General features: G+C 49.4%; 2 protein-coding genes across 2 annotated transcripts; both read right to left on the bottom strand.

Annotated features, from left to right (window-relative positions):
- Positions 1–1007: 1007 nt before the first annotated feature.
- On the bottom strand, positions 1008–8018 carry LOC142866164 (40-kDa huntingtin-associated protein). Its single transcript, XM_075999684.1, has one exon. The coding sequence runs from the start codon at positions 7988–7990 to the stop codon at positions 6884–6886; it is 1107 nt and encodes a 368-aa protein (XP_075855799.1). The 5' UTR covers positions 7991–8018; the 3' UTR covers positions 1008–6883.
- A 1677-nt stretch (positions 8019–9695) lies between these two features.
- LOC142866175 (histone H2A-Bbd type 2/3-like) lies at positions 9696–10295 on the bottom strand. Its single transcript, XM_075999702.1, has one exon. It carries the CDS (start codon positions 10198–10200, stop codon positions 9850–9852), a length of 351 nt encoding a protein of 116 aa, XP_075855817.1. The 5' UTR covers positions 10201–10295; the 3' UTR covers positions 9696–9849.
- Between the last annotated feature and the right edge of the window lie 400 nt (positions 10296–10695).

Below are 10695 nucleotides of genomic sequence, written 5' to 3' on the forward strand. Positions count from 1 at the left end.
TGGGGGTATGGGATTTGGCCTGCATGTCTGTCTCACTGGTGGGCATCTCCAGGGAGTGTCAGAAAGTGTGGAGCTCCCAGACCGAGCACCTCTGGGTCCACTGAAGGTCCTCAAGGGGAATGGTATGGGTCCCATTCTCTGTGTAAACTTCAGACTGGAGGGTACACCAGCTGAGGGGAGGTGGCCGCCCTTTAAAGTCTCAGCTCAAATGGCACTCTTGGCTGCAATGGGTAGGGGAAGGGCAGAGGGGGAAAAGGGCCTAAATGGAAGAGAGCCGGCACTTCAGCTCCTCTGATCCCTCTCCCTGGAAGGAATCCTGCACGGAATGTCCAAGCTCTGGGATCACACAAGTTCTCCAGGGCCCCCACAGTCTGGGCAGGCCTTGGGAACTGCCTGTATGGGAACAGGTGATGTGAAAAGTAAAGGGCTGGAGCTCCCTGGAGTGGTTGTAAAAGCAGTTTGGTGACTACCTTCTCTGCTCTGGGCTGTGGGTACTAGTGAGGGCATCCTGAAGGGGCTGAAAGCCCAATGCTTTATTTTAAAAAAGGTCCCAGTTCAGTGCCCGCAGTAGCACTTGGGCTTGTGAGGGTGGAAAAGCTTCCAAGCAACTTGGCAGCCTGCTCATTACTGGATGGAGGTGTGTGAGAAGGAGAAATGAAACCCTCACCAACCCATTCACTGGGCTCCGAGCTTCTTTGGGTTGATCTTTGCCAATATATTTTTTATTCTTCCTCTTCCGCTTCACAGTTTCTTTCCAAGAAGTCTCCAGCAGGCTCTGGGCACCTTTCCCTCCAAACTACATCTGAGCTGTGCCCATTCTCCCCTCTCCTTTATTCGAAACTCTTCTTTCCCTCTGGGACAATCTGGCACCTGATGTCTCTAGTCATCCATCTTCCCCAGTGTTTCTGAATTGAAAACCTTTTACTGTGCACTTACTATGTAGATATAATACATATAACAATTGTAGCATAAAGGAAAAAAGGTAGTATATGTAACTACATTGGCAAAGTTCTCACATTTTATATGAAGTGGTAAAATATTGACTCTAAGTTGACTGCGAAAAGCCATGACTTTTTCCTATGACTATTGTAATCACTAAAAATAATACAAAGAAGTATAGCTAAAAGGTCAGTAGAGATATACAGAATTCTAAAAAAAATATTCAATTAACATAAAATAAGGCAGGAAAGAAGGAACAGAGGAACAAAAGCATATGGATAAACATAAAACAAATGGTAAATGGTGGGTCTAAATTCAACAGTATTGATAAACACATTGAATATAAAAAAGCAATTTAATTAAAAGGCAATTATCACACTGTATACAAAAGCAACACTCAACTATATACTATCTATAAGAGATATTCTTTAAATATAAAATCACAGAGCAATTAAAAGGATGCATAAACATATATCACACAAACAGAAGGCATAGGAAAGCTGGAGTGGTTATTCGGATATTAGAAAAATTACAATCCTAGTTGGAGATTTTAACATTACTCTATTGAAAAACTATATATATGTTCAACATCTTTAGTCATTAGGTACTTGCTAATTAAAACCACAATGAGATATCACTATACATCCACTAGAAAGGCTAAAACTAACAAGACGACACCACCAAATGTTGGCAAGGGTATGGAACAACTAGAACCCTCACACATAGTTAATAGGAGTTTAAAATGGTACAACCACTTTGGAAAATAATTTAGCAGCTTCTTATAAAACTAGAAATACACCTAACCTACTACCTAACATTTCTACTTTTAGGAATTACCCAAATGAAAACATATGTGCACACAAAAACTTGCATATGAATGTTTTTCATACTAACAAAAAACTGGAAACAGGCCAGATGTCTATAAATAGGTGTGTATAAACAAAATGTGGTTTGTCAATACAGCTAAAAAACACTGAGTAATAAAAAGGAATGGACCATTGATACATACAACATGAATGAATCTCAAAAACATTATGTTGACTAAAGGAGGCTTCACTGAAAGTACTTACATCTATAATTACATTTATTTGAAGTTCGAGAGTAGGCAAAACTAGTATGTGGTGAAAAAAATAAGAACAGTGGTTGTTTCTGGGAGATGAGGGTGAGGCCAATTGGGAAGGGGCATGAGGGAAGTTTTCAAATGATTCAGAAGTCCAACTCCTGGGTATTACTCTAGATAAATGAAAACTTATGTCCATACAAAAACCTATCCATGAATGTTTATATAAATAGTAGCTTTATTCAAAATTGCTAAAACCTGGAATGAACCAAAATGTCCTACAATAAGTGACTGGTTAAACAAACTATGATACATACATACAATGGAATAATACTTGGCAATCAAACAGAATGAAATACTGATATATAACAATCTAAATAAACCTCAAAGGCAATATGATAAGTGATAGGAGCTAGTGTCAAAAGGTGATATACTGTATGATTCCACTTTCAAGACATTCTGAGAAAGGTAGTATTACAGAGATGAAGAGGAGCGGTTGTCAAGATCTGAGACAAAGGGACTATAAAGGGGCAGCAGCATGAGAGAGTTTTCTGAGTTGATAGAGCCATTTTACATCTTGATTGTGCTGCTGATTTCACACATCTACACATGTTAATAGAAATGGACACCAAAAGGGGTCAATTTTATCATATAATATAAAAAATAAACAATAAAAAAGTAATAACACTGTGTGTACTACATCCAGTACTAGCCCTAGTATTAAGTTCTTAATATAGAGATAATTTTATAAATTTGAAAATATATGATCTATAGTTATATAGTTTAATATATTTTATATATTTATATATAACTTTTATATATTTCTTTTTAACTCTTCAAAATTCTCCAAAGTGCAAGGACAGCTGTTATGCCCCCATTATAATAAAAACAAAAAAAATAACATTTGGTAACAGATTAATACCCTGGAAGAGAAGCAGTAGGCATAAAATTTCTTTCTAATCGAATTGAAACTACACAAGACATAGATGTACTTTAAAAACTTGGGTCTCACAAACAAGTACAACAATGGCTTTCCAACCTTAAGGTGCCGTTTCCCTGGAGATACTGACAAAGATTCTCTGCTTGGCAAATTTTTGTCAGGTTTATGAACCTTCCCCCATGCCCATCTGTACACTTCCTTATAAATCCAATTTTAGAAAAGAACCCTGCTAAATCAGTTTAGCCAGAACTCTCCATTCTCCATATTTGATCAGGATCCTCATCCTTCACCATCTCCCAGGTAATGTCTGATCATGGCCTGTATTCAGCAAGAATCCTGTTAGCTCAGTTTAGCCACAATGCCCCTCAGCCCTGATGATTCCTCTTAGTAACCAGAGACCCCTACCCTGTTCCTTGGCTATAAATTTCCCTTACCCGTGCTGTATTCAAGATTGAGCCCCATCTCTCTTACTGAATACAAAGTTCCATTGCAGGGGTGCCTGTAACTATAGCTACAATCCTGAATAAATTCTTTCTTACCATGTTTTAACAAGAATCTTTTAATAATTTCTTCTTTGACAATACGCAAAGCAAGGATTCTGAAGAAAAGCAAGAAAAGGGACCAAATTCTTCTGGACATGTTGTGAGGAGAGGCCTTGCAGGTAAGCTGCATATGCAAATCAAAGATCTTGGACAGGCAGACAGGAATTGTCTAGGAATCAGCAGCAGCTAGGTAACAGATGATTTAAGTAACACATACTTGACTGCCTTTTCCAATCCTTTTATGGTTATTGGTATTCTCATCTGTGTCACCTTGAGTAAACTGCTGTAAATGTGTAGAGTCTTATCTCCCTTCCCGTGCCACATATCTGTATCTGTATACACACATATATGTCTTTCTCCCTCTTTATCAAGAGTTGGCAAGTGGTTGTCTAAGAATCAACTCTTGGTTTTAAAATCAAACATGGTTTTGAAAGAGCTGTTTCTAATTCATTAATTTCTGTTCAAACCTTTAAAAATTCTCCTTTACTTTCTTTTGGTTTGTTTGTTTCCTAGAATCCAGAGTTGAATGCCTAGTTCATTTATTTTCAAACTTTGTTTTTCAGTGACAAGAATAACTTGCTTATTTATCATTTATTAACCACTCTTATGAGGTTTATTGCTTTAGAAAACAGTCATTGAGTTCTTATACAGGCATGGGCAAACTATAACCCACGAATTTGGCCTGCAGTCTGCTTTTGTGTGGACTATGAGTTACGACTGGTTGTTACATGTTTAAGGATTACAAAAACAAACAAACAAAGAAGAGTATGCGACAGAGACCACCTGTGGCCTGTAAAGACTAACGTATTTCTATCTCTCTGGCCCTTTACAGACAAAGGTTGTGGACTGGACTGCTGGTCTACTCTAATTGCAGTAGATACCTAGACAGTTAACATTAATCCTTAGTACCGGAACCCTTTGGATCCCAGAGCTTGCCTAAATTTACTAATTTCTTGATCATCTTCCTCCAACATCTTGGTTCTCGAATGTCTTTGTACCATCCACATATAAAATATTCTTTCATAAGCAATATTTCTGATTATAGGAGCACCTCATAATGGGGAGAAGGGGAACCCCAACACCCTTCAAGGCTCACTGCCACCATGTTAAACAGTTTAAAATATTTTGAATGTGAATTTGGAATTGTCCATGAACATTTAAATGATAAGGACCTTTCCCCCTCAGTTTTCAAGTTAAAAAGCAAACTAATCGTGTCCTTTAAAAATATTGGTCTTTGGCATGTTAGAAATCAGTGTTAATGTTGGTATTAGAGGGATATATTACAAGAGAACACTGTCAGAAATGCTGAAATCGAGCCTTGGCTCGGTTATGCCTGCCGTTTAAGTTTCTGAGTGAGATACATAAGTGAGCCGATGGCAAATGGAAAACAAGGAGTTTTAGTGTTTCCTAGAATTATGCCTATATACCCAATACCTGACTCTCTGGTTATCCCTCCCATCACGTCCCTGACACAGAGGCCTAAGGAGGCTTCTCCCTAAGCCCGAACCCAACAAAGTATCACGAGTCATGCTCCGTAACACCTTGACATTATTTTGCCATAACAGAGTAAGGCAGCTGGCCAGGCCTGCAGCCAGGGTTGAGAAGAGCGTACCAAGAAAGGAAAAAGAAAAAAAAAAAAAAAAAAGAAAAGAAAGCCAAAGACTAAAGGAGCATGTGCCCTTACCACTTTTGCAGTAAGTTGGCCTAGGCTCCCTAGGACCCTTCCTGGCAGCCAAGTGGGAGCAGATGAATGGTGGCTGGATCTGTCTCAAATGGGCTGCTCCTGTATTTCCCATCACTTCCACCTTGTTGAAGTAGAACTAGAAGGAGAAAAGAATACCCTAAAAGTCCCACCCATTTCCAGGCACTTAACTCACAGTGAGGACCACCCACACCTCTCCCCCACCCTCCAAACAACAGCAACAAAAACACAAGACACAAACATCACCCCCCCCGCCCCCAACTGTGTCCTCAGTAGCCCCAAAGATTAGTTATTGTGTACAATTTCAGTCTAACAGATGCACTTTCCCAAGGCCGAATGTTTGAGAAAGAGGTTATATTCTGAAGAGCTCCTATGATCACTGTCAAAAGTGTAAAAATAACTCAATCGGTAAGATTTGTAACATTTGGACAAAAAAGCCTTGGAAACTTAGTGTTTTAAAACTCAACACCCTCCTGCTGTTGGGGAACCAGGAGGACACTGCCTTGCATTCACGTGATCACACAATACCAAAGAGCCATGCTCCGATTTGAATATTTGAGTTAAATAAAAGTTGCAATGTAGATGCCAGATACCTCCTGGAATAGAGCCAGAACTGTGAATTCCAATGCAAATAGATACACTGGCACTGGAACTGTTGTTGCATTGGACACACTTGCATTGCAGGGATCTGAGTAAGGACTGCCTCACATACTAGGCCCACCGTAAATTTCAAATGAATACATCTTGGAGCTGAAAGAGAACTATGTGGTGCTGCCTTTTGTCCCCTGACAAGTAGATGAGATAGTCACATTGTACAGATGGGGTCCATCTAAACCACAGGTGAAGGGTACTAGAAGAGCTTTATCCTGGACTTAGGGCTGCAGCAACAACAAAGTTGTAAGTTATAAAATGACTCCCATGCGTCAGTATAGTGCGGGTGAGTCAAGGGAGGGATCTGGTGATCACAAAGACACAGAGATACTAGTGTCTAAGCAATGAGTGTCACGATGAAATCACATAGCTCAGGAATTTAGACGGAGCCGTGCAAAATGAAATCGTCACTGTAAAACAAAGATGGGGTGCCGGGCGCAGTGGCTCACGCCAGCAATCCTAGCACTCTGGGAGGCCCAGGCGGGTGGATCGATTGAGCTCAGGAGTTAAGAGACCAGCCTGAGCAAGAGTGAGACCCCGTCTCTACCAAAAATAGAAAGAAATTACTTGGACAGCTAAAAAATATATAGAAAAAATTAGCCGGGTATGGTGGCGCATGCCTGTCATCCCAGCTACTCGGGAGGCTGAGGCAGAAGGATTGCTTGAGCCCAGGAGTTTGAGGTTGCTGTGAGCTAGGCTGACGCCACGGCACTCTAGCCCGGGCTACAAAGTGAATAAAACAAAGATGGGGGTGGGAGAAGAGGAGGACGGAGATTAAAGGGATTCTCATTTTCACATTGCAGTTTTTTGGAAGAGAGCCATGTCCTCTACTCTGATTCTATTGAAATGTGTATTTCTCCCACTATTATGGAGATAAGCGTTTGGGATACAGGTAACTTTCCGTCAACTACATTCCTACGGTGGCAACACGGGTAACATAAAACGGAGAACCAGGAACGACGTCTCTTCTTTCTCCCCAAATGCAAAGGTGGATGGATGTGTGAGGTTTGATAGCAGGCACAAAGTCATTTGGTTACCGTGATTTATCATCAGATCCCCTGTCCCGAGGGGGAGATGGCTTCTTGCAGAACGAGGTGAAGGAGGTGGTTCTGCTCAGCAGTCAACAGTGGCCACAGGTCCACCTGTAGCGACTTGATGGCTTCCGTGTCCTTTTCGTGGGTAGCCATGACCAGGGACTGGAGCAGCAGAAAGAGCTCCTCGGGAAGCTGGCCACTGCTTTCCTGCCCGTGGCTGTCAAAAGCCTCCCAGGAGTACTTCTCCAGGGTCTGGGCATGCTCCGGCAGCAGCTTGGCGGGCGGTGGTTGCAGGAGCAGCAGCAGTAGTACGCGAGACACCTCGCAGCGGACCAGCACGTCTGAGAAGGCGCCCAGGGTTGCGGGAGAAGGAGCCGTAGAGCCGGCGTTCGGAGGGAGCAGCGCGGCCGGCAGGGCGGGTGTCGCGCCGGGTCCTGGCGGGGGCCCCGGCGGTGGCGGCGGCAGCTGCACTGGATGGCCGCCGTGCTCCCGTGCCAGGCGCTGCATGCGCGTGAAGACCGCCAAGGCGCCGTTGTAGTCGCGCGCCAGCAGCAGGCAGGAGGCGGACTCGCCGAGCGCCTGCAGCGCGGCCAGCGGCAGCTGGGGCAGCTGGAGCTGGGCGGCGCGCTGGAAGTGGCCGCCGGCGGCGGCCGGCTGACCCAGGTCGCGCAGAGCGGCGGCCAGCTCCAGGCAGAGGGCAGCGGCGGCGGCCGGCTGGCCCAGCTCGAGGTGCAAGCGCACGGCGGCGCCCAGGGCGCTGGCGGCGGCCTGCAGCGGCTCCCCGTAGGCGGCTGGGCAGACCAGGCGCTGGCGCGCGTCGCGCTCCTGCCGCAGGAAGAGGCGCGCGGCCTCGGTGAGGGCCAGCGCCTCCCCGGGCCCGTGGAAAAGCGCCTGCTGGCAGCGCGCCACCGCGAGCTGGCACCAGGCCGCGTATGGCAGGCACTCCTGGGCGCGCAGCTCGCGGCCAAGCTGCCCGAACTGCTCGCCGGCCTCCGCCACGTTCGGCTTCCGCAGGAACCGCTTCTTCAGCTTGTTCGACACCAACCGGTACCGGGCCAGGAAGTCCCCGGCCTCGGGACTGGGCCCCGCACCGCCTCCCAGACCAGCCGCGGCCGCCGCCATGTTGGCCGTCCCAAGCGCTTCCGGGCGCACTGACGCAGCCACTAGACGTGGCGGCGCCACCGGTGCGGGGGGCCACGACGTGCCCTGCGTCTCCCTGGGGCTGGCCGACGCGACCGCGCCCGCTCGGGAGTCCGGAGTCGGAGCCGGCTCTGGAGTCCGAGCCCGCCCCGTTGCCCTGGTGATATGCAAAGAGCAGGATCGGAGGCGGGGCTTGGCCCAGCTGCGAGTGGCATTTGCAAATCAAGGGTCTTGGGCGGAGCCTGGCCGGACGCCTGCCCCGTGCGCAAATCAAATCCAGGGTCCTTCGGAGGCAGGCGGGGACGGGCCTGGCGCCAGATGTTGTTAGGTTACGGCTTGTCTCTCTCGGTTGCTAAGGGCGTCCCATAGCATCTCCGTTTGGACACGGCCAAAGCTACACTCGTGACCCTGCGTGATCCTCATTCCGTGTTTGTGTATTTCTGGGATGCTCCCCTCATCACTCCTCTCTTCCCACCCAAAGTCCCTGCCCCATTGGAGCCCATGCCGACCGCTTCGTCCACCTCTGCACCCCAACCCTGGCTGCCTTTACACAACACCGCAGTGATGGTCTTGAGCTGCACCTCAACGAACCCCATGACTCTGGGGAATTCATCAGACAGGCCGTGACTTGCTCAGAACCGATGGGGGAGGCTTCTGTGCCCCCACCCCAGCCAGCCCTTCCCACCCAGGGCCATCCCCTGCACTGTCACCTGGAGAGACTGCTCCTCTGTGCCATCCCTGACTCCCACCCCACCCCACCCCGAGACCCCCACCGTCTGCCCTTCCCTCCCTCCAGCTATGGGATGTCTGTGCTCCACTGTACCAGCCATGACCCCATCCGACCCCATCCCCACCAAGACCCGCACTGCCTGCCTTTTCCTCCCTCTGGCTGTAGATGTCTGTGCTGCAATGTGCCATCGCTGACTCACACCCCACACCCCACACCACCACGCCCTGAGACCCCAACCGCCTCTCCTCCCCTCCCTCCGACTATAGATGTCTGTGCTCCTGTGTGCCATCCCTGACTCCCAACCCACCGCACCGCACGCCGAGACCCCCACAGCCTGCCTTTCTCTCTCTCTGGCTATAGACGTCTCTGCCCCTCTGTGCCATCGCTGACTCACACCCCACACCCCACACCACCAAGCCCTGAGACCCCAACCGCCTGTCCTTCCCTCCCTCCAGCTATAGATGTCTGTGCCATCCCTGACTCCCAACCCACCCCCACGACACCCCGAGACCCCCACTGCCTGTCCTTCCCTCTCTCCTCTATGGATGGCTCTGCTCCTCTGTGCCATCCCTGACTCCCACCCCACCCCACCGGGAGACCCCCCACCGCCTGCCCTTCCCTCCCTCCGGCTATGGGTATCTCTGCTCCTCTGCGCCATCCTTGACTCCCACTCCACCCCACGACACCCCGAGACGCCCACCGCCTGCCTTTTTCTCCCTCTGGCTATAGATGTCTCTGCTCCACTGTGCCATCCCTGACTCCCACCCTACCCCACCGCGCCCCGAGACCCCCACCTCCTGCCCTTCCCTCCCTCCGCTATTGGATGCCAGGTGCCAGCCATGACTCCCACCCCATCACACCACACCCTGAGACCCCCACCACCTGCCCTTCCCACCCTCCTGCTATGGATGTCTCACAACCCCCTCTGACGGAAAGTGACTCAAGCAGGCTCGTGTGTTTCCTTAAACACTTTATTGACAGAACTTTCTGAAGGCCCTGGGCAGGCGGGGTTGCCCTGGCCGGCCAGAGAGAGGGGCGAGTTTGGCTCCAGGCGGGCGGGCCGACGGGTGGAGGGAAGGACGGCTGAGGTCCGGCAGCCAGCTGTCAGCAGCTACTCCTGCGCTGGGGCAACCTGGGAGATGGTAGTGGTCCCAAAGAAGCCGCTGAGCAGCGGGTTGTTGTGGACAGCCATGTCCACCAGCTCCGGGGTGATGCGCCTCCTGCCGCTCTTCTGGGCCTCGTTGCCCGCCAGCTCCAGGACCTTGGCCGTCAAGTACTGGACGATGGCAGCTAGGAAAACTGGGGCAGAGGAGCTCAGCCGCTGGGTGTAGTGGCCCTCCCGCAGAAGGCGCTCCATGTGGCTCACCGAGAACGCCAGCTCGGCTCTGGCTGTGCGAGAGCGGGTCTGGCTCTGACGACGGGACGACCTTCGACGGCTCTGCTTGCCCGGCATGCTGGACATTGCGTGCGGTATCTCCACCCGGCAGTAGCTCGACGCGATGCCTCTCAATATGCCGGTCCTCGGTCCAGTACTCTGTATCCTAACGACCACGGACCAGTCCCTCATTGGTCGGGGAGCCGGCTGCGTGACACGCACGTCCGGTGGCGTCATTGCCTCCCAGGCGGCCCCCGGGCAGCAGGCCTGGGCTTAGAAATGGCAGGCCGTGGGGTGGGAGGATGCTGCTCACTCTCGCCCCTGGACCCTCTCCTTGCGGGAACTCCCGTTTTCTACTGGATGGGAACGTGGTGCGAAAGATGGAGGGGTGGGGAAGGGGGGTGGTGGTACGACTCAGTGCCATTAAATACATTCACAATGTTGTGCAGCCATCACGACCATCTAGTTGCAAAACATTTTCACCACCCCCCAGAAGAAACCCCTGTACCCATTAAGCAGCCACTCCCCATACCCTGCACCACCTCCCACGTACACACACACCCACACACATGACACCGCCAC

This window comes from Microcebus murinus, unplaced genomic scaffold (genome assembly GCF_040939455.1).
Source record: "Microcebus murinus isolate Inina unplaced genomic scaffold, M.murinus_Inina_mat1.0 scaf001_hap2_Mmur4.0, whole genome shotgun sequence".
NCBI classification, from domain to species: domain Eukaryota; kingdom Metazoa; phylum Chordata; class Mammalia; order Primates; family Cheirogaleidae; genus Microcebus; species Microcebus murinus.

What these genes read in the sequence shown, in the direction of transcription:
- LOC142866164 (XM_075999684.1), bottom strand. Translation starts at nt 7,990, where the DNA reads ATGGCGGCGGCCGCGGCTGGTCTGGGAGGCGGTGCGGGGCCCAGTCCC.
- LOC142866175 (XM_075999702.1), bottom strand. Translation starts at nt 10,200, where the DNA reads ATGTCCAGCATGCCGGGCAAGCAGAGCCGTCGAAGGTCGTCCCGTCGT.